Raw genomic sequence first — 21,308 nt, 5'->3', positions numbered from 1 at the left:
TCGCTTTATTTAATTAATAAAGTAGCCGCTAAAGCTTTTATATTAATATAGGTAAGAGTGTAATTAAGGTTTTTTTAACGAAAGATCTATTAAATAATAAAGTTTTCTTAACCGTAAGAAAATCGCTATTGGTTTTTATAGACAAGGTTCTTTAATAGAGTACTATTAATATAGTGCTTTAAAGTGGAACGTAGAATCCCGTACTTATTAGACGCTTTTCGCTAGCTTATACTAGCGGCAATGTCTTTTTAGGTATTTTTAATATCCTCCTCGGTATATTTAGCTATTAGTGGGTACCTGGAGCAAAAAAAAGTAAAAAAAAAGCTTCATTTTTGGTCTCTGTGGGTGGAATATAAAGTGTGTGTTGATATCGGGGGGTCCAGGGTTATGGAGGGTTTAATGTGGGTAGATGGCTTGGGTAGTTCAAACTTACCTGGGCCACATCCATATGTGGTCCACTTCCTTGTCATCCAACCTAAGATATTACTAACCAGAAGACAGCTTGTCCACGTCTCCGTCGCTGAAGATGTCCGCAATGTTATCTGGAACCTGCCCATCAATCCCGCCGACGATAACAGCGCTACCGTAACCATTACCGGCATTATCGAGCAAGCTGTTGCCAAGATGGAAAACGACTATCCGGGCTGGAACGAGACCTTCATGGCCCAGGACCCCATCTCCAGTCCGGCCGGTGACAAGACCGACATTCCCATCAAACACGACTGTAACGTCCCCGGGGATGGCGATGCTAAGAGGACCCAGATTGGGATCGGTGTCATGTATCTGTCCCGTCTTTCTGGCACGGCTGTCAATGGTCCAGGGCCTGAGAACTGCGGCCGCGTTAGCTGCTCGTGGAACTCTGCCATCATTTGGTGTAATAACGTATGTTTTCTCGTCCGCGCGTGCTTTTCGGTTGCCTAACCTCAGGGGCTCTGCAGAACAATTTCTACAAGGAGCTCCAGTGGACTCAGATCGCTGGTGCCGCATAGTATGTTGTTGACCAATGCAGCAAGCGCAAGTCTATCACTCCTCTTAAGGATAGTGGGCGTATCTGTGCTGACAAAACCTTTGTAGAGGGAGATATGACCGTCGAGGGACATGCTGATTTTGACGACGGCTGGTATGTCGTCGTTCGCGGGGATTGGTGCTAAGGGCTTGGCACAATGAGGCATGGCTTTGGCTGAGGTCGTCTGTGATTCTGGGATCTCTGAGTGCTTCCACATTAGATAGAGATTAACACAAATTGATGCCTTTTCTCGAAGAAGATATTATCAAAGGTGCCAAAACTTTGTCATGTCCCCGATTTTATTTCAACTTTTGTCACATGCTTGAGAGGTGGTCGCTCTCTGTCCCTACGCCCGTAGCATATGATTCCGTTGTCGAACAGAGGGGCGGTATCTTACTGCTCCAGATTCACCGGCTTTTCTTAGAACTCTGCTCCTACTTGGATACCAACTCACCGATACCGAACTCACCTGATCCGGATTAACTCTTGGCAGACCTTATGCTCCTACCTGGGTACCATCCCATCTATACCGAGCTCAACAAACACATCTATGTTGCTGCTCTTACCGCATCGTCCGATAACCAACGGATCCTTATAGGTGAGCAGGAGCAGGGAGCCATTGCCTACCATTTGAGAGCAACCCTCTTCGGTTTGCCAACAAGTGAATACAAACAGCTCATGTGCTCCAATATCCACCCTGTGAGCTACAGTAAGTAGTATATATATCTCGCCTTCTCCCTCGCTGAGTTCTCCTTTTTCTTCTTCTATACAACTCATCTCTACCAGAATCCCAGTCTTCCCCTCTCTTCACCAAGCCCAGAGGCAATCAACATATTATCACAAGATGATTTCCATCATCACTCTCGTGGCCAGCGCCCTGGCTTTCTTCGGGGTATGACATCTCAGCCCTTTCTTTGAAGCATTATTAACATGCGAGACAGATTGCCCAGGATTATACTCTCCCTGACAACATTCCCGATGTTACCTGGAATCTCCTCATCAACCCTGCTAATAAGAGCAGCGCTACCGTCAGCTTCACCGGCACCATCGAGCAGGCCGTCGCCAAGATGGAGAACGATTACTCCGGCTGGAACGCCGCCCTCCTGGCCCAGTCTGCCGCCCATCATGCCGCCCACTCTGCCCTCTTCGGCGTAAAGGCCGATTCCAAGCCCTTGCGCATCAACTTCGACCCGACCAACTGCACAAATCCCAACTTCCCCCCTTTCTCCGCCGATACCGCTCGCATCCGTGAAGGGATCCGGTACCTTTTGGGGGTTAGTGGCACAGCGAAGAATGGCCCAGGACCCGGAAACTGTGGTCGTGTTAGCTGCTCATACTATTTTGCCATCTACTGTGCAATAACGTATGTATCATCCCTCTGGTCCTATGCTGTGTGCTGTTACTGATCCTAAGGAAACCTACAGAACAAGTTCGAGAAAGAGGTTTCCTGGCTGGAAATCGCCTCCGGCGCAAGTTATATCGTGAATCAGTGCAACAAAGTTAAGTTACCTAGGAAGTTTTTTGACGACTCTGATGTTTTCCAGGCTGGCATTACTCATGTCAAAGGGAGTAAGGAATATTTGTGCTAGCAACTTCGATGTAGACAGGGGTATCGACGACCCAAACGACGACTTGGTTGTGGGACAGATAGAGCGTATTGATGAGAAGTGGCATGTCGCCGTGGATGTCGGTGGTTGCTGAAGTGCTGGTGCCACGAGGGATGGCTGGGCTGGGCTTGGTTATCATATGCCTCAGCTTAATGGGTCTTTGCTCCCTACTAAGGTGCCTCACCTACCTATCTAGATAGTCATCCAAATTGATGGCTCCTTTTTCGTGGAGACTTGCTACCACAAAACATCCTCTTTGGAGCTTTCGTGGTGACTGCTATTTGCGTTGACAGCAACGTTGTTCTTGAAAGTGGTCCAGTCGAGTGGTTGCATGAGGTCGATAGTGGTACGTTGTGGTGAGAAAACACACCTCTCAACTGTCAGACAAGCCTCCTGAAAAGGTTTAATATGATACTCCAAAATGGATGTGTCGAAAGGGAGTCGTTGTTTTCAGCGTTTGCTGCGATAAGTTGAATTTTGCGAAACTGAAGTCTGGCACACTCTCATTCCAGCTGTAGATTCTCAAAAAGTCGACAGATAGGTATGTAGGTACGTAGCAAGCATACCAAGGGACTTAAAGCGAGTGAATATGAAGTAGGTAGGTAGGCCAAACAATTTGTTAAAGCAGGCAATTGGTGCAAGAAAGCTGCCTACCTAGCTTAGAAAACAATGTTAAAAGACTAAGTTCTGCTCCTGCTGGAGTCAAACCCGTGAGACCTACCCAGTGGAGCGTAATGTCCCGGTGTAGGAGCCATCGATCCTGACCCAACCGAACCGTTTAGTGCAATTGGTAGTTTCTCTGAGCATGGTTTTGAGGCAAACGCCTCTGACCATTACACCATCCACCTGGCGGGTGTACCCGTTGAATGTCAGCCACAAAACTGGACATGATATCCCAAGAGCAATTTATTCTGAGACATCCTTCTTGACTCAGCTACTATATCACCACTTTTGGTTTCTTGTTTCCAGGTAGGTACCTGTGCTAGAATTTATCACGGTTTCACTGGTTTCTTTTTTATTCCTTTTTTTTATACAAAAAAACAATACCTTAGCTAAGCTATCAAACTCTATCACCCACCAAAGAGAACATCCTATTTCTACGCTCCTGCCTCCTGAGCATATTCACAAGACCAAAAGGTAATCCTATCATTGAAAAACCCATTCCCATCCTGCAGCTTAGCGTCCTCCTGGTTGTGGTATGCTTGCCCCTGACAGTCGGCATGTCTGCACACTACACGCCTCTGTCAATTTTCTTTTCCTCTCCTCTCTCATAAGGTAAAAACAATCAAGTAACAACAACTTACTCGTGCCAAACACAGAGAAACTCCAATATGTCCTAAACTTCTATCGAACTAACTTTATCGTTCCACTCCATCTTTTCCTTCGTCCCATTTCCGGAGCATGCAAATCACATCAGGCCACGCGTAATGCGGCTCTGAACTCTGCAAACATGATACCCCGAACTGCGATATTGGCCTCGTCCAACGTCACACCCGCTCCTTTTTTCCGAGTTTGTCCAAGTTATTAAACCGCCCTGTACACGGCCACGAGCTTCTCACGGCATCCCTCTCGTCGAAGAACTTTCGACCTGGAATAACGGCGTAAAGGTTAGACAATCGTACGTTATACTATTGCCGCGGCGTCCGCTGTTGCAAGACAAATACTCTGGTATGGGATTGATCAAACACACGGCTTGCGAACCGATGTCTGATGTCTCCTAAATACAGAAGCATCAGATGCAATCCCACTCCTCAAAAATTATCATGGCCCTTGTCTCTATAGCTACACATTTTCATGAGCCCTTAGAAGAACATCCCATTTCAGTCCCAGAAAACTCCCCCCAACAAAAAGAAGATAACCGAATGCTCTTCCTGAACGCCATACTATGTCTTGAGCAAGCGATATCTGTACATATACGCAATTACAATCTGCTTCCGTTTTTCTCTCGTCCATTTTCCCTTGACACACCACCAAACTTGCTCGCTCTGTACCCTCCACCCAAAACAGTACCACTGGCCTAAGCATCCCTAAATGCTAGTAGGCGCCGCATCCTTCCTCCATCCCTTAGCCCTCATATTCGTCTCAATCGCCTTCCAAATACTCTCCACCACCTCCCGATCCCTCCACCGGCTCTGCTCCGCCCCCGGCTGACCCGGATCCCTCCACTTTTCAACCGAACACGCGAGCACCTTATGCCCAAACGCCCTCACGCTCTCAGGAGGCTGCTCCCCTCTCCACCCCAGATACACACCCTGTACATGCTTGAACAGCTCCACGGGGTTCGTCCACTTGTAACTCTTGAACTGCCAGGTCTGGCCCGTGGTAAAAACAGCCACCACTCGGTTCCAGTACTCCGGCCTGAAGTTCTCCGGACCCTCCACAAGAATGAACCTAATTGGTCGGTTGGGGTCCATGTCCTTGATGATACGTGACACAGCAAGCATCGTTGGGGGTGTGCTATGGTCAGGAGGCGTATACCTCCCTCCCTCGAGGAAAGCCTTCGCGTTCGACATCCTGAGCAACGAAGAAGCCGATGGAGACAAGAGGATAATCGGATCCGGGCGCCTAGCCGGTTTCTGATTGAGCGCAAGCGAAGGGTTATTGCTGATGTTGGTGCTAGACCGAATATCACCACTCCCACCAGTCGGCTTCCTAGTCATGAACTGCGCAGCCAGCTTGCGAATATGCGAAAAGTCCTACCCCCCAGAAAATATTAGCATTCCACTCCCAAAAGGCACCATCCTTAGAACCACCCACCGTAGGCTTTATCCCCCTCAATACACTGTTCCGATCCCCCATCCTCCTCTCACCCTCATAAATCTGCGCCAGTCTCGGATCCAACGTCCCCTTGCCCCTCCTCTCCTTCTTCACCCCCCCATCATCCCCAACCTTCTCCACCTTCCCCCCTTCCTCCCCCTTCCGCGCATCCCCCCCAACAAGCGGCTTGATATACTCCGTATCCTCCCCCGCCCCCTCCAACCAAGCAATCAGATTCAACCTCTCCACAAACGGAAACTTGTGCACTCCCTTCCCCCCAGCCAACTCCTCATTCAGCTTCTCCGCCGCAGCATTATACTCCGGAATCGTGATATCCCTATTCACCCACGCAAAATAAATCGACCGCAGGTCAATCAAGTTCCCCTCTGAGCTCATGAACCTGCTCTGCACATCCACCGGCAACACCACCCTCTTCCCCTCATCACTAAACACCAGATTTGTCGCCTGCGACAGCGCAACCTCGTCGTTCGACTCGGCTGAGGCGACAGGAACAATCCGTGACGACGTCCGGATGGATTGCCGAAACAGCAAAAGGGGATCGGTCGTCGGGGAGGCCATCTTCGCGAATCGTGGTTGGTCGACCTTCGTTTGTTTCCAAGATTTATTGAGCAGTCAATTGATACGACGTGGGTTCGGCGGCGGGAATAAAATCGATAACAAAAAATCCTCCTCAGATGAAGTATGTCGCGCGGCGTCGGAAAAAGAATTATCGAGACGGGAGGAAGAGAGAGCCCCACGGTGGTCGGTAAGTTTGGCGACAAGGCTGAAGTTTAAAGATGCGCGACAGAGGTCAGAGATGCGTGCCGCGCGACAGATTCCGACCCACTTTTAGCCATCGAAAGGCTGGAAACTTTGGAGAGAGACGACTGGCCCGAGCGTCTGTTCTTGAGGAGCTTTGATCAATCTCGACAGACCAAGAAAGGCCCCACATTTGGTTGCCCCTTCCTCCCAGCCCCTGAATCCCGTCCCAAAAGTCAACAACAGTCTCGTTAGTGACGAGCAACCGAGAAATACCAAAAGCTCACGGTAGAATAAGCGGAATACAGGATATTTTCTATTGTCTGTAGTTTCTGCCATACTATGAAACGTTCAACAAAAATTACACAGCAAAGGCAATCATGCGCATCTCTGGAACAACTGCGCGTAAGGGTAAAGTAATCACTAAAGCAAAGCCATCCAAAAACGGAGCTGCTCCATGAAACTGAACTACAGAATATTCTTTGAACATCCCCACGCGTGGTCAATCAAGCATTACATAGAATTACTCCCATCGTCATAAGCCGCCTCCTCCCTCTCAACCTTCGGAGAAAGCAAAGAATCCGACCCCGCCAACCCAAAACGTGAACTCCGTCGTCTCCCATGATACTATTCCCTTGGTCAGCACTCGATCCCCTTTCCCATGATTCAAAACTTACCACGCAGACCCCCTTCCCCAATGACTTGGGATTCTTGGGATTGGCAGGGCACATGGGACTGCTGGGCAAGTGCTCCGGCACATCAAACTTGAACATCGCCGCTGTCCCCGTGGTTGCTCTCGTGACCCGGGTTCGGGGTGTCGGTGTAGAAGGTGGGGTGTCTGGCGTTCTCAAAGGTGCGTCCCACCACTCTTTGACGCTTTCTTTTGGAGTGGTGGCAAGGGGAGATCTGGTCTTTTCTCTTGTTTTTGCAGGTCCGCTTTTGCTCCGACTTGGGGAGCCATCCTCTTTCGCCTTACGGGGCGATGGAACTCTGTACGGCGAGATACTGCCCCCAAGACCTCTTCCCGATGCGCCGCTGGCCGAACTTCTCTGTTGCGATCTTCTGCCACGGCTCTTCACATTCAATGGGGACGACCGGGAGGTTCGGATACCGACTTTCTCTCGCGTAGAGGATGTTTCGGATGGAGTTTGATCGTGTCGACTGTTTGGCCGAGCTACGTCAAAGAAGAGACTACGCGGTCGTCCGTCGACTGTGTCTTCTTTGTAGGGCGGAGTATGGACACGAGTTGCCTCCTATAGAGAATGTTAGCGTTTCTGAGTTCGGATGTATGGAAACGACGGATGGTTCTTACTCCGCCTGGAAACTGGGTCAGCCATATCGCCGGACCGCCTACAGGATATGTCAGAAGATGGAGCTTTCATGTCAGTTCATCTACCAAGGTGCTTGTCACATACTGGGTCGTTCTTTGCGGTCCACATCTGACAAGCTCGGGTTTGAGTTGTCCGTTGCTCGGGTCGACCTCCGGCGATGCCACAGCACTCTTCCAAAGCGCACACGACGGCCCTTGGTGTTCGGTTCGACATCAGTCTTCTGTTCTGGGACCGGCTTCTCCGCCTCGGGCAGGCGATCGAGATACTTCTTGACTGCATCAAACTTGCCATCGTCGACAGGGGCTTGTTCCGAGGATTCGCTTCGCTTCTTCTGCTTGTGTAAATCCTCAATCAGCCACCAACTACACCAAATCAGCCATCCGTAATTATAACCTACGTCTCGTGAGCCTCTCAATGAGTTGCTCAGTCGGTTCCAGCTAAGTGAGGCGAACGAGTTGTGCGAACGAACCAGGCCTGGTTCAGGTTTGACTTCGGCCGCTGGTACTATCGTCGGTAGACTTGGAAAGAAACCTCGACCTTTGGGGGCAAGCCACTCCCCCTCTTGCTCGATAGTATTACTTGATGATTCGTGTGGCTTTTGAAGAGAGTAGACATGAGCCCATTCCGAAAGATAGGGGCTTTGTGCAGTCTGTAGGGGAATCGGTGGCACAGGAGGATAGGTTTTGGGCGAAGCTGTGTGTGATTCGCTGTCTTGGCCGCCGCTGCCGCTCGGTCTGGATCGCCTCCTTCGTCTCCATATCTTGAGATCAGGCGATCCTTTGCCGTTAGGCGGTGTCGCTGATTGACTGAACGGCCTCTCCGCCCAGTATCCCTCTGGGTACCAGACCTACTCATACCCATCTTTTGGCGGCCGAGGAGGGTCGACACTGGATCCGGGAGTTGGAGCTGGCGAATGATGGTGTTCCTGTGTGCTTCGGCTCATAGACGAGGCAGACAAAGGTGTGTTGTTCGTCAATCCATCCATTTCATCCCAAGTTCGTCGGGGCCATCCTTGTCTCGTCAGCTGCGTGGTGCAGGTTCTAGTTCAAGCCAATCTATCCAGAAGTGTAACTAATATAAATGAGAAGAAAAGACGTAGGAGGGGAGATTTTAGGTGATCTATGGTTCGGGCAGGTTTAGAAAATCTTGAACATTTCAAAAGCCAACTGGCCACCTGTGTCGTGTCCCCACAGACTTGGATGTGCCTTCTCACTACGTGTGTGCCTGAAACCAGGCAGGAACATCACGTAATCATTTCAACACAACAAATCCTTCAAAATAACTCTCAAAGAAAAGTGTGCTGAGCAATAGGGTCATGACCTTCGACAGCGATGTATTGGTACCTGGATCTTAGGGTATTCAGGGGTATTCAGGGGTATTCAGGGGTGTTGGGAGGTCACAGAGCACATATTCAGCCATGATCCGACCCGCTTCAAGTACTCTCAGGCTAGTCAATCAAGCCTCACAGTTTAACCACATCTTTCAGCTGAATGAGATGCTATAGCCAGACAAAATGCTCCTCAGAATATATGTTGAGACGCCTTAAACTCCACTAACTCCATGCCCTTTCCTAAAGGGAGAAAATGATATCCCCAAAATATGATACCCTACATCATCATGGTATCGTCGCCATCAAAAGCAACAGTTGGCTGTTCAATGGGAACACCCCTGCCACGGCCCGCTAAAAGCTCCCGGCGTATTTCGGGGGCTATTTGATGGTGGCCGTTGAGTAATAAGTCGAGGAGCAGCTCCCTCTGATCTTCGGAAACTGAGACTGTGAGATTCACGTCCATTAAAGATGCTAATCAGGGATTCTTACTATCGTTTCGGTAACGTTGTGAGAAGACCAAGAGGCATTGCCAATAGATCACAGGGAGATCCGAGTGGGTATTGGCATCGCGTGCTAGTCCAGCATATCTGTGGAAGTGGAAGACTAGGCTACAATTTGATAACATCAGTTTTCTCTGTCTATATAAAAGGGAAGTTTGGTACCTTACCTATCAATACATTGCCAGGGCAGAGCGTATCTGTATGCTGGTTAGAGATTGTATAGATAGACAGACAATATGGGTGGTTTACCGTTTATCGAGAAGAACCTTGATCAGGTAGTTAACGGCACTAACAGACTCGTTCTTTGATGAAACCATCTCCGCCGCAAAATCGCACAACTCTTTGAGGGCCATGGCCGAATGTATCACGGGGATCGACACGCGTGTGAGAACACCACTTACGACACGAGCTTCGACAAGAGTAACCCCTGAGGCAACTAATGGCCGAAGGAATCCCTTGAAGAAACCAGCCGGCTTGTATAGACCTTTCTTCAAAGCGTTAAATAGATGTACATTTAACCTCTTGTTCTCGGAGATATCCTCACGGACATGGTCAAGAACAACCATCTCCATGAACCGCTGGACAACCTTTGCCTTGGCTGCCACGAAGATTCTGGTGACAGCGAAAACGGCATGATGAGTCCAGTTGTGGGGTTGGGTGACCTGGAGTATGGCTTCCCAGCCGGGGATCTGAGGGAGCACCTTTAGCGGCTTCGGGAGAGGGCCTGGGGTTGTTGGTTAGCTTTCAACTTTCTTTTCTTTTTTTTTTTTAAAAAAAAAAAAGAAAAACAGAAAAAAATGTACAGGGAAGGGGGGGCACACGTACCACTACGGTACCGAGAGAGAAACATTCCAATCTTTTCAAAGACTTCGATGACCTTTGGTGGCAAAACGTGTTCCTCGTCGGCCGGGTTGTCGTCGTGCCACCCGCCTTGTTGCTGAGCTTCATGTTCAGCGATCTTAGCCAGGATCATTTCGGCCAGATCTTGTCCACCACCCTGTTGTTGCTCCTGACCACCATCACCCTTCATATCCCAGCCATGCGTAAGGAGCGGATCGTCCTCCATAGAGGGCTTGATGAACTTATGGAACACCTCCAGGTCACCAGCCTCTACTTCAATCTCCTCTACTTCCTCCTCTTCGTCCCCCCAGGTTTCGTCTTCGCCGTAAAGTTCTTCATCCTGCTCGCGACTGTCGAAGTTTGACGGGTTGAAATCGAAGGCTCCTCGTTCTCCGCCTTTTTCTTCTTCGCTTTGCTGCTCATCTTCCTGGAGTAGCTCCCGGCTCATCGCCAGGATATTCTTGCTTGCGCGAGAGTCGACATATCTCTCTCCTTCCTCGGGCTCGGCCTTGGTCTTTCGCTTTGAGGGCTTGTTCTTAAGGACTCCGGTGGCCACCAAATCGTCGGCCAGAGGGTTATGGCGTTTCTTGCCGGGGAGAGAGGAGGGTGCTTTCGGCATAGTGGAAGTCTCGATGCTGAATCGCGACAAGAGGTATGTGTTCAATAATGTCGGTGTCGGTGCAGTTGGTGTGCCTCTCAGGGAGAACGGCACTTTGGTTTTTATCGACTGGGATTCAACCCGAGGTTTTTCAGTGAACGCCTGGGTTTTTGGTGCTCCCCAAAAAAAGTTTATTGTGGGTACTCTGTAGTGAAGTGAACTGATTGCGCCTCGCTCCTGGTTGGCCGGAGTTACCCCACATTTGTGCTTATCGCTGGCTATTATCTTATCAGCTGCCCCTTGGCATCCACAATTTTCTAATCGGGAGCTTATCGATAATAATGCCCCGCGGTGCCCCTCGTCAAGATTTCCAAGTATGAGCGAGAGCTGCTTTGCGCTGTGAGAGCTCTCGATGATAGTTTGGAGCTATTGAAAAGAAGCTTGGTCTTAGAGTCTCGTAACTAGCTAGTGTTTTTCCCCGACTCCCTCCATCAAAATGCCCACAGAACTTGAAGAGGTAATCCATACTCCTTCTAATGTCCGCTTCTCGTTCAAACATGACTGACATGAAATCTTGTCTGCCAGCTCGTAGGGTTCATTGCCCACCCGAACCCGCAGATTCGGTTGGTAGCCATTGAGAACCTGGTGCCATATTCGGTTTCAGATCCTTCCATTTTCAAGAGGGAGAACCTCACTCCCGTCAAGCACCTCAAGTTTCTGATACGAGACCATCCTGTAAGACCCTTAACTTACGCATATAAACCACGGCAGTTTTGCTCACCCATGACGTAGAAAATTGCCGAACATGCCCTCACCATTCTCATCAACTTGACAGCAGATGCTAGTGTTGTGGAGTTTGTCGCATCAGATAAGAAGTTCCTCGGAATTGCATTAGGCCTGCTAGTCGTGAGTATTACATATGGAATGCTTTTTTCTCAGAATCATAGCTAATCACCATACTCCGTCTTCAGGATCCAAAGGAGCCCAATGCAAATTTGTTGGCTATGTTGCTTGCCAACATGACAAAGTGGGATGGACTGGAGGACATCATCAGCCGCAAACAACCTGCTCCTGAGAGCCTCCACTCGGATGAGCTTGTCCTCAACCAACTGATGGATCTCTTTGTTAAGGGCGCTGACGGGTCTTACAATAAGCACGCTGATTACGACTACCTCGCATATGCATTGGCTGATCTTTCGAAACACGAGGAGATTCGCCGATTTTTCCTGTCTGAACAGGAGTATGACAGTGTCCTTCCCCTGAACAAGATCAAGGTTTTCACCGAGCACAAGTCCGATATCAGGAGGAAGGGTGTAGCCAACATCATCAGAAATGTTGCCTTCGACGTGCCATCACATCCTAAATTTTTGGATGAGGATCAGATCAACATTCTGCCGTATCTGCTTCTTCCAATCGTTGGAAATGAGCAGTACGACGAGGACGAGATGTTGGATATGCTGCCAGATCTGCAGCTCTTGCCACCCGACAAGCAAAGAGACACGGACAACAACAATATCCAGACACATATCGAGACACTAACACTCCTCACCACGACAAGAGAAGGGAGGGATCTCATGAGAAATGTGAAGGTGTATCCTGTCATCCGCGAAACCCATCTCCGGGTCGAGGACGACGGTGTTCGCGAGGCTTGTGAGCGGCTGGTAAACGTCATTATGGCCGACGAGGCTGAGCATGGCGCTGAAAAGGCGATAGAGGAGGAGGACGATGACGACAACAGGATAGTTGAGATCTAAAAGAAGCCCCCACCCAGAATGCCAAAAAAAAAAAAAAAAAAAAAAAAAAAAAAAAAAAAGCTTGCAACATCGGCCAACGCCCCCTTATGACCAGCTGGAATCTAATACCACACGACGTCACCACTCGCGGGTACTTTACCCATTACTACCACTGATGAGGAATGTGAGCACGCGACTGTTCTCCTCATTCTGATGGCCAAGCTTTCCAAGACACGTCAACCCAGACATCCCAAGAACTTCCAAGACCTCTGTGCGACCGCCACGGCGGCAGAACTCAGCCAAGGAGTTCAAGCAATGGCCAAGCAGATCAAGCAACAGCCAAGCGAGGGCCAAGTAAAGCTTGTTAGGGCAGATCAACGACATGAAGCTGTCCCAATATCTGACATCCCTCGATGCTATCATGAGATTTGTCTGTAATGCCCGGATATTGGGTGCTAGAAGACGGAGAGAAGCATGAGGAAGCAGTGGAAATCTACCTGATAATTCAATAAGTCTATATTGAGAGCAAACCTCACGGTAGACGTGAGAATGGAACTTTGTTATCTGCTGGCTTTTGTTCTCCCCGAAGGGCACACGATAAGAGCCAACCACACTCATCTATCCTGCACCCACAGCCTTCCCAACTTCATGCCTGCGCTATCAGAGTTGATGTGGTTGACATTTTATTCGATATCACAGCTTCTCACGACACAACATCTGCTGGCAAATTAGCCATCGGTTGAACAAAGGACAATGAAGGTCGTCATCCATTCTACGTCTGAAGTTGAAAACAAAGACGGCTTTCGTCAGAAAGCTCAATCGGTCCACCCGAACCTCCACATTGCCCAGAACGCCCAGAACGCCCATCGAATGCCCAGAACGCCCAGAGTCGACCAGTAAAAACCTTCTCGACGAACCACAGCCCCGGATTTTACAACGTGTTGCTCTCCCCCATGCCATTCGCGGGGAGGACCCCTGTCGGATCTTGCCGCCTCCCAAGATCCCACACGAAGGTCCCCAGACTGTCATCAAGCCGCCTTCCCTTTTCGGCACATGAGCGGCGTCGGGATTGGACGACGTGATGGCGACGTCGAATTCTCCGGCTGCCCTTCGGTTTTTCTTTGAGACACTCTGACGACTTTTCCCCTCACGAAGGACCGAGGAACCCGATATTTTCTGTGGATTTTCCAAGGCACGGAAAGCTTTTCTTTCCCGTCGCTGAATGCGGCGCTGGAACACCAGTATGAAGCCATGTTGCTCGATAAGAGTGATGATATGCAGCACCTCATCAAAGTCAATCACGAAAACTGAATGCCCATCCTACTCTCCAGGAATCTGATCAGCATGAACCGACAACGGAGTTCCGAGACTGGTCTCTGACCTGTTTCTTGGCCACTTCACCGCTGGACGCAATGATCCAGATGATCATCAGATAACACTGAGCAATATAGGCCGCGTGGGCACAACTCCACAACTGGGGCTCCGTCAGCTCAGGATAGATAACTGCATCCGAGGGGCATTCCTTGCATGCGGTACACAATCTGTACAGCACTAGACCGTCGAATTCTACATCCGATGGCACCCTACGGAATTCGGCCTACATCGCTAGTTCATCCCACTTGGACCCGTGTAGGGCATATAACCAGTTCTTCCTTTGCCCCCTCCTCGTCCTGATTTCTGGTCCTCTGTCTCTCTGTTCTCTCCAGTCAGCACCACTCCCTCTCAGAGTACCAAGGACTTGGTTGTCATTCCCCCTACTCTCAGTCACCATGACCAAAACTGCCGGAGGCAACAATGCCTACCACAACTTCAACAATGACTTCCTCCACATCAAGGATGTCAACGAACGCAGGCGTCTTGCCCTCGCCGAAGTAGACAGAGCTCCCTTCGGTTGGTACCATATCAGGGCTATTCTTGTTGCTGGTGTTGGTTTCTTTACCGATTCGTAAGTTGACGTACTCACTGAATAATACCTTGGAAAACACACTGACCTGGCTCTAGATATGACATCTTTACCGTCTCCCTCCTCACCCTGATGCTTGGCATTGTCTACTATCCCGGCGTTGGCAAGATGCCCACCACTTCCGACACGGCTATCAAGATGGCGACATCGGCCGGTACTGTCATCGGTCAAGTCGGCTTCGGTACCCTCGCCGATATCGTCGGTCGCAAGCAAATGTACGGTCTCGAGTTGATCCTTATCATCATCGCCACCCTCGCCCAAGCCTTGACCTCGTCGTCGCCTTCAATGAACATCGTGGGCGTCATCATCTTTTGGCGTATCCTTCAAGTATGTTCCCCTACATCAACCCCCCTAACCAGCCCCTTATCTAACCTCCCACCCTAGGGCGTCGGTATCGGCGGTGACTACCCCCTCTCCAGCATTATCACCTCCGAGTTCGCCACCACCAAATGGCGCGGTGCCATGATGGGCGCCGTCTTCGCGATGCAAGGTCTCGGCCAGCTCGGCGCCGCCTTCGTCATGCTCTTCATCACCCTAGGCTTCAAGAAATCCCTCGAACCAGCCCCCACCCTCGCAACCTGCACCGGCGACTGCGGCGTGGCCGTCGACCAAATGTGGCGTATCCTCATCGGCTTCGGTGCCGTGCCCGGTTGCATCGCCCTCTACTACCGCCTCACCATCCCCGAAACCCCCCGCTACACCTTTGACGTGCAAATGGACGTGGAGAAAGCCTCCGCCGACGCGGAAGCCTATCTCAAGGGTGAGCCCGAGGGCAAGCCAGATACCGTCGCCCAGGCCATCACCCAGCAAACCGCCCAAAAGAAGCTCGAAATCCCCAAGGCATCCTGGTCTGACTTCTTCCGTCACTACTCCAAGCGCAAGAATGCCATGCTTTTGGCTGGTACGGCTCTGTCATGGTGCTTCCTCGACATCGCCTACTACGGCGTCAGTCTCAACAATGCCACCATTTTGGATGTGATCGGGTACTCGACCAACAACGCGAAAAACACCTACGAGATCCTCTACAACACCGCCATAGGAAACATGATCATTGTCCTTGCCGGTGCCGTACCGGGTTACTGGGTCACCGTCTTCACCGTTGACACCATCGGTCGCAAGCCCATTCAGTTCATGGGTTTCGGTATCCTCACTGTCCTCTTCGTCGTAATGGGCTTCGCGTACGATAAGCTCTCCCCCAAGGGTCTCCTAGCTATCTTTGTCCTCGCGCAGTTCTTCTTCAACTTTGGTCCCAACGCGACTACTTTCATCGTGCCAGGGGAGTGCTTCCCTACGAGGTACCGGTCTACGTCGCATGGTATCAGTGCCGCGATGGGCAAGATTGGCTCGATTATCGGTAGCAGTGCGATTGCTCCTTTGAGGACAAGGGGCGCCACGCCTGGTAATCCTAACCCCTGGATGGATCACGTTTTGGAAATTTACGCCTTGTTCATGCTGCTCGGTCTGGGGACTACGGCTATGATTGTCGAGACCAAGAGGAAGACGCTGGAGGAGTTGGCGGGGGAGTATGATATGTCTGATGAGGAGACTGCCTCTAGCACTGACAACAAGGCCGAGGGTGAGGTGCCGGCTGTGAGGGGGGCGAATGGGGGGGGTGAGAGTGATGATCAGATCACCCAGCATGCCTAGTGAAGAGAAGGGGTGTGCATAAAAGTCAATAATTTGGGTTATGATCGAGGGATAAAAGCTTGCATAAAGCAGGCAGGGAGGGAGTTCAAGGCGTTAGATACCAAGGCTGTTGTTTTTCGTTTGGCATGAAACAAAAGGGAATTGGGTATATACCACACCACTACAACTATTTACAATACAATTGAAAAGAAATGAACTGTGAAAAAGAATAAAAAGAAAAAACAAAAGCAACGAGACAAGTAAAAAGTACAACTGCTGTGCAAGGTTGAAATTTCGTCAAATTTCCCACACCCGAGATTCTAAAAATCGTCCTTGCCATGTCCACCACCGACCGACCGATGAGCCAAATTCCCCATTCCTATTTCCCTTCCAGCAAAAGAGTCTTTTTGGTAATTAACAACTGAAAACTTTCTTTCTCCTCTTTGCAATGCCACGCTTATCTTAACAGAATCGAAGCTAATTCTCCATAACCACCACCCCTCTAGTGCCCTTCTTTCTACAACTTCCAAGTCAACAAACACTCTTCCTCGCTTCAACAACAAAAGAAAACAACCCCCTACAACATTCTCTTCACAACCCACCCCCAACACCCCCTCCCACCCCCCCAGATCCTTGCTGCCCCCCAAAGAAAAACCCATCAAACAGATCCAGCCCCCCCGCCCCATCACTGAAATCATGCTGCCCCAACCCCCCATCCCACCCCATCCCAAATCCCAAATCCATATTCGTATCCATCATCCCCTCCTGCCCACCAGCACCACCACCAACACCCCCAAGCCCACCTTGCAAAAACTCCACCCCCCGCAAGTCATTATACGACAACAGTCCCGGACTAAACATCCCCCCTCCTTGTTGCTGCTGCTGAGGAGGTCCCATACTGATAACCGGCGACCCTAACCCCCCTACCCCTCCCGGCGAAGCCAGTCCCCCAGCAGGAGAGGGCATACCTGCTTCTGGCGTCAACGGCCCATCATTCACAGAACTGGCGTTTGACCTTGGTGGACCAGGTAGGTTGCGCATGAGGGAGAAGCCGTCTCCTTCTGTCTTCAGTTGGGGTCGGTATTGATTTTTGAAGGCGGAGAATTGTGATGGGGTGGTGGAATACGCCTCCGACTTAATATCGGATATTTGGTCGATCGAACTCGAGGTACGATGTGGCGGTGCAGGGCGGGGTTGTCTGTGGTGGTGGTGTTGATGGTGAGAACTGCTCGACAGAGAAGCAGTGTCTGATCTGGATGACCAGTCCAATCTATGATGATCATTGTTTATAGAGGTGGTCGAAGAAGCTCCTGCTGGTGGAGCTGGGGGGGGGTGTTTCTGGCCGAAGCCACCTCGGGCGTTTACCATCTTGAGCGTTGCTTTCACCGTGCGGTCAAAGGCGTCGCGGCAAGCTTCGGCTGGGGGGCACTTGTCCATCAGGTCGGTGAAGATTGATGTGGCGGCGAGGATGGTGAAGTCTACTTCGTCCATGGACTGTTCTTATGGGTTAGTCGAGGGGTGATAACGTGGTGGTTAGGGGAATCTTACCAGTCGACTTCTAACAATGGGCGAGTGCCAAATCGCGTAAAGATACGAAATTCCAGCAACAAACAGATGGTGCGTCGTTAGATATGTATGGTTGACCAGCCCAGCCAGATGAAGCTGCCTGTATAGCCTCAGAATCTTCTGGCCCGCCTCCGCCACCTTGAGATACACACGATCTTCATCCTCGCGAAGCTCCACGCTGTGGACAGATGGGCTTTCCACTTCCTTGGCAGTGTGATACTCGCCCTCGAACATCTCGGGCACACTCAAACTCTGCCGATACAACATGATAATAGCCTGCCAGTAGTTGAGATCCAAAAAGTCCGTCAAGAAGGCCACACCTGTATCTTGCTTCTTTGGTGCTGTCATCTTCCACTCATACAACCTCTTATCGATATTGATCCTCCAGGACCTGAACGAGTCAAACCTCGACAAGAACGGCGACGGTAGCGAAGTGTGCATATGGGGGTTCTTCTGATTCTGCCCAAAATCCCTCGCAACCCTCGCCTGCTGATACTGCAGTACCTGCGAGATCTCAGACTGTAGCAACCTCAGCCTGAAATAGTGATGAGCAACCAGCTTATAGGTCGGCGCATTCGGTGGCGCTTCCAGAAACCCGTTTGGCGTGATGTACTTGTCGTCCAGCAAGGAAGGGAACTCGGTGGTGATAACCTGATCCGAAATCCCAAACGGCCTCCCCACACAAACACTGACCAGCCGATCAAACGAATACGTACACCACCACAATCTTCTCCTCATATCCCTTGTATACTCCCTCCTCCCCCTCTCACTCGCCGCATTCTCCCTTTGCTGTTCACCACCAAGTCCAGCATCCACATCCTTCCCATCTTCATAATGCAACCCCAAATCCACCGCCAACCTCACCGCCACGCCAATAATATACCACAACCCCGGCGGCACTGGCCTCAGCAGCGCAAAGTTCGCCAGCAGCAACACAGCCTGTAGTTCTTCCAACCCACCCCCACTTCCCAAACACGCCTCCAAATGCACAATCGCACTCGCATGGTACTCCTCCGGCTGGCACTGCTTCGTCCCCTGATCCCCCTTGCTCTCCGCCAGTATAATTCCCGCCCCGATCGCGAACACCATATTCAAACAATACAGCTCCCTCGGCCCCCTCACCCTCTCCGCCCCCTCTGCATAAGCCTGCTCAAACATCTGCATAAAATCCACCCTATGCACCACCGGCATCTGAGGGTTCGCATGCTCAAAATACAGGTTTATCAGCTTCAACCCCAACTCCTTACTCGGAAACGTCGCAGGATGTATCGTAGGCTTGGTGTGCAAACCAAAAAACGAATCCCTCATACTCGTCGTCGTCCCATTATTCACCCCCCCTGCCGGCGGTCTATACGGTCTTATCCCTCCCTTATCCGAGTTCGACCTCTGATCCGACACGGAGCTCTGCACCGCCGCAAAAACAACCCTCGCAAACGATATCCCCGTGGTAGAGCCCAGATGCCTCCCCTGCCCTTTATCTGCTCCTCTCCTCACCGTCTCCCTCCTCGCCACAACCCCGCCCTCATCCTCCCCATTACCCCCTCCCTCTTTTGCTGACATCTGCCCCCCATCTTCCATCTGTTCAACCTCCCCTCTCACTCCCCCATTGACCCCCCCAACCTTGCTACACCACTCCAGCTCCTCGGCCCTCGGAAACCCAACCCCCTTTTCCCTCAATATCCCCTCCAACTGCTCCACCCTCTTCTCCAAGTAAAAGATATAACTCCTCGGTATCTCCCTCTTCGTGATCGGATCATACCCCACACAAGCCACACCCGCCTTCTCACAACTCGCACAGCTCGGCAGCTTCTGATCACACCTATTCTTCCTCAGCCGACACCGATTACACGCAGAGACATTCCTGAAACTGGACGACTGTCCCACTTTGGCCGAGCCGTCCAGCCCACCAGCAGCAGAAAGGGGGTGCTCATGCGTCGGTGTTGCCAAAGGCGAGTTCGCGCCCGCGGAGAGGGATAACGAGGCAGGTGAGTCTTTGTCGGGGCCGGGACTAGACTGGCGCATTCGTTTGGAAGGGTGTTGGAGGTCGGGGGAGGGGGGTGCATGAGACGAGGTGGCCGGTGCCGGCATGGTGGGTGGTGTGGTGGTTTTTTGCGCGCCGAGCCAGTTCGGTTGGTCGGACGGGGCGGCAAGGTGGACGGACGCTCGGGTGGTGTCTCTGGTCAGGGCGCGGGAAAGGCCCGAGACAACTAACTGAGCGCGCTCGGTACTATGCGACACAAAGTTCCGATGAGAAAGGCGGGGGAGACAAGCAGAGAGGAAACAACCCGAGTCAGTTGGAGAGTCTGGTTGCTAGTAGACAGACAGGTATCGCGCGCGCGCGCGCGGCGACAGGAAGAAACTCGTTCGTTCGTTCGTTTAATCGGTATGGTATCGTACGGTATAATGGTGGGGACAATTGACTTTCGCTCTCTCTCTCTCTCTCTCTCTCTCTGAAAAAAAAAGGTTGGAAAGGTTTCCCTGTTGGGCTTGCCCGTCCCGTCTCTGGCAGCTTTTGGTCTCTATTCTAACCTCTTCCTTACACCGTGCATCTGCCCCATTGAAATCGTCAATATTTCTTAGGTCCTCGGGGTGACTTCGGTGGGAAAGGGGGAGGGAACCCAGAATTGGAGATCGCAAAAAAAGAAGTTGGTTGAATTGTTTTGTTTCGACGACGACAGCGACACCGGGGCAGCAGCGGGGGGGAAACCGATCAGCTGCTTGCTAACTGGCAACTCAATCGGTACCTGGGCTGCTGCGAAAGCTTCAAAAAAGTGTGGGGTTCCGAAAGATAATATCCAGCCTTGCAATTGGTCGCCGGTGGATCTAACGCGTTCCCTGCGACGGCGTCGGTAGTTGCGATAGCTTCTGGCAACAACAGCAATAAAAAATGACCACAGTTCGGTCAGCAAGTTCGGTGAACTTGGTCAATCCCCTCCTCTGTTTTTCCTCAAGAGAAAAAAGAACAAGTACGGAGCGGAGTAAGACAGGGGGACCGTCCTGCGTGAAATACACACACACACCTCAAAACCACCCGTTACATACACGCTCAGTAAAAAAATAAAAATACAAAGTCCCACGATCGCACTTGCCCAACCGTTGGCGGTTGCTGATAAGCACAACCATTCAACGAATCACCAGCCAGAACTTGCTCTTTTGTATCGAGTAATCGCCCAGAAGAACCCCCACTTTCCCATCCCCCAACCACAATCCTTCAACTTTCCAACTCTCGAGTTTAAGGTTTTTTTTTTCAGGTTGTGGGAAATTTATCAAGTCAAAAGATGAGGTCCACTGGTGTTGTTAGTGGTGATGCCACAATACTAGCTAACTCCCAATTCACATTCCCCTGGTATGACCTTGCATCCAAACTTTCTCTTTCTCCCCTCGTACCGCCCCTCCCAACAAGGCTGTCAAGCTTATCACCAAGCCTCGACCCTGGGAGCCTCGGCAAACCACCCATATCACGAAGCCATTCCTCTTCTGAACCATTGAACTCTGCTCAAACCCATCCCAATTGCTGAGAGATAAATATCTTTGTATTTCAAATCTCAAAGTCATAATATCCCAAACCACCCATGGTTAATAGGTATATCTAATCCCCTAAGTAAACCTCCCCAATCCCCCCAATCTCCCAGCCAATCCTGTGGCAACCAAAGACCAAACCCACCAGAAATCGAAAAAAGAAAAGAGAAAAA

At 50.8% G+C, this 21,308-nt stretch overlaps 7 protein-coding genes across 7 annotated transcripts; 4 read left to right on the top strand and 3 right to left on the bottom strand.

The window, feature by feature from the left end:
• Positions 1-624: 624 nt before the first annotated feature.
• Positions 625-1,151, top strand: QC763_603365 (uncharacterized protein; the record flags this gene model as incomplete). Its single annotated transcript, XM_062914178.1, has 3 exons — positions 625-882; positions 939-988; positions 1,010-1,151. The coding sequence occupies 3 exons, from the start codon at positions 625-627 to the stop codon at positions 1,149-1,151; spliced, it is 450 nt and encodes a 149-aa protein (XP_062762739.1).
• A 699-nt stretch (positions 1,152-1,850) lies between these two features.
• QC763_603368 (uncharacterized protein) lies at positions 1,851-2,491 on the top strand (the record flags this gene model as incomplete). Its single annotated transcript, XM_062914179.1, has 3 exons — positions 1,851-1,898; positions 1,948-2,369; positions 2,431-2,491. The coding sequence occupies 3 exons, from the start codon at positions 1,851-1,853 to the stop codon at positions 2,489-2,491; spliced, it is 531 nt and encodes a 176-aa protein (XP_062762738.1).
• A 1,885-nt stretch (positions 2,492-4,376) lies between these two features.
• Positions 4,377-6,224, bottom strand: CDC73 (accessory factor associated with RNA polymerase II). The gene is made up of 2 exons (XM_062914180.1): positions 5,371-6,224; positions 4,377-5,309 (listed from the first exon to the last, which is right to left on the bottom strand). The coding sequence occupies exons 1-2, from the start codon at positions 5,947-5,949 to the stop codon at positions 4,641-4,643; spliced, it is 1,248 nt and encodes a 415-aa protein (XP_062762737.1). The 5' UTR covers positions 5,950-6,224; the 3' UTR covers positions 4,377-4,640.
• A 365-nt stretch (positions 6,225-6,589) lies between these two features.
• Positions 6,590-10,928, bottom strand: ENP1 (snoRNA-binding rRNA-processing protein). Its single transcript, XM_062906248.1, has 6 exons — positions 10,116-10,928; positions 9,540-10,014; positions 7,545-7,822; positions 7,442-7,479; positions 6,807-7,382; positions 6,590-6,756 (listed from the first exon to the last, which is right to left on the bottom strand). Exons 1-6 carry the CDS (start codon positions 10,747-10,749, stop codon positions 6,643-6,645), a joined length of 2,115 nt encoding a protein of 704 aa, XP_062762736.1. The 5' UTR covers positions 10,750-10,928; the 3' UTR covers positions 6,590-6,642.
• Positions 10,929-11,061: 133 nt separating this feature from the next.
• On the top strand, positions 11,062-12,482 carry HGH1 (the record flags this gene model as incomplete). Its single annotated transcript, XM_062914181.1, has 4 exons — positions 11,062-11,245; positions 11,314-11,463; positions 11,521-11,634; positions 11,700-12,482. Exons 1-4 carry the CDS (start codon positions 11,225-11,227, stop codon positions 12,480-12,482), a joined length of 1,068 nt encoding a protein of 355 aa, XP_062762735.1. The 5' UTR covers positions 11,062-11,224.
• A 1,748-nt stretch (positions 12,483-14,230) lies between these two features.
• Positions 14,231-16,307, top strand: PHO5 (acid phosphatase pho5; the record flags this gene model as incomplete). Its single annotated transcript, XM_062914182.1, has 3 exons — positions 14,231-14,406; positions 14,463-14,751; positions 14,809-16,307. The coding sequence occupies 3 exons, from the start codon at positions 14,231-14,233 to the stop codon at positions 16,069-16,071; spliced, it is 1,728 nt and encodes a 575-aa protein (XP_062762734.1). The 3' UTR covers positions 16,072-16,307.
• A 334-nt stretch (positions 16,308-16,641) lies between these two features.
• QC763_603420 (uncharacterized protein) lies at positions 16,642-20,563 on the bottom strand (the record flags this gene model as incomplete). Its single annotated transcript, XM_062914183.1, has 2 exons — positions 17,599-20,563; positions 16,642-17,544 (listed from the first exon to the last, which is right to left on the bottom strand). The coding sequence occupies exons 1-2, from the start codon at positions 19,702-19,704 to the stop codon at positions 16,642-16,644; spliced, it is 3,009 nt and encodes a 1,002-aa protein (XP_062762733.1). The 5' UTR covers positions 19,705-20,563.
• Positions 20,564-21,308: the final 745 nt, after the last annotated feature.

The sequence above is a fragment of the Podospora pseudopauciseta genome, chromosome 6 (assembly GCF_035222475.1).
Source record: "Podospora pseudopauciseta strain CBS 411.78 chromosome 6, whole genome shotgun sequence".
In the NCBI taxonomy this organism is placed as follows: Eukaryota; Fungi; Ascomycota; class Sordariomycetes; order Sordariales; family Podosporaceae; genus Podospora; species Podospora pseudopauciseta.
This window is presented reverse-complemented; position numbering and strand designations above follow the sequence as displayed.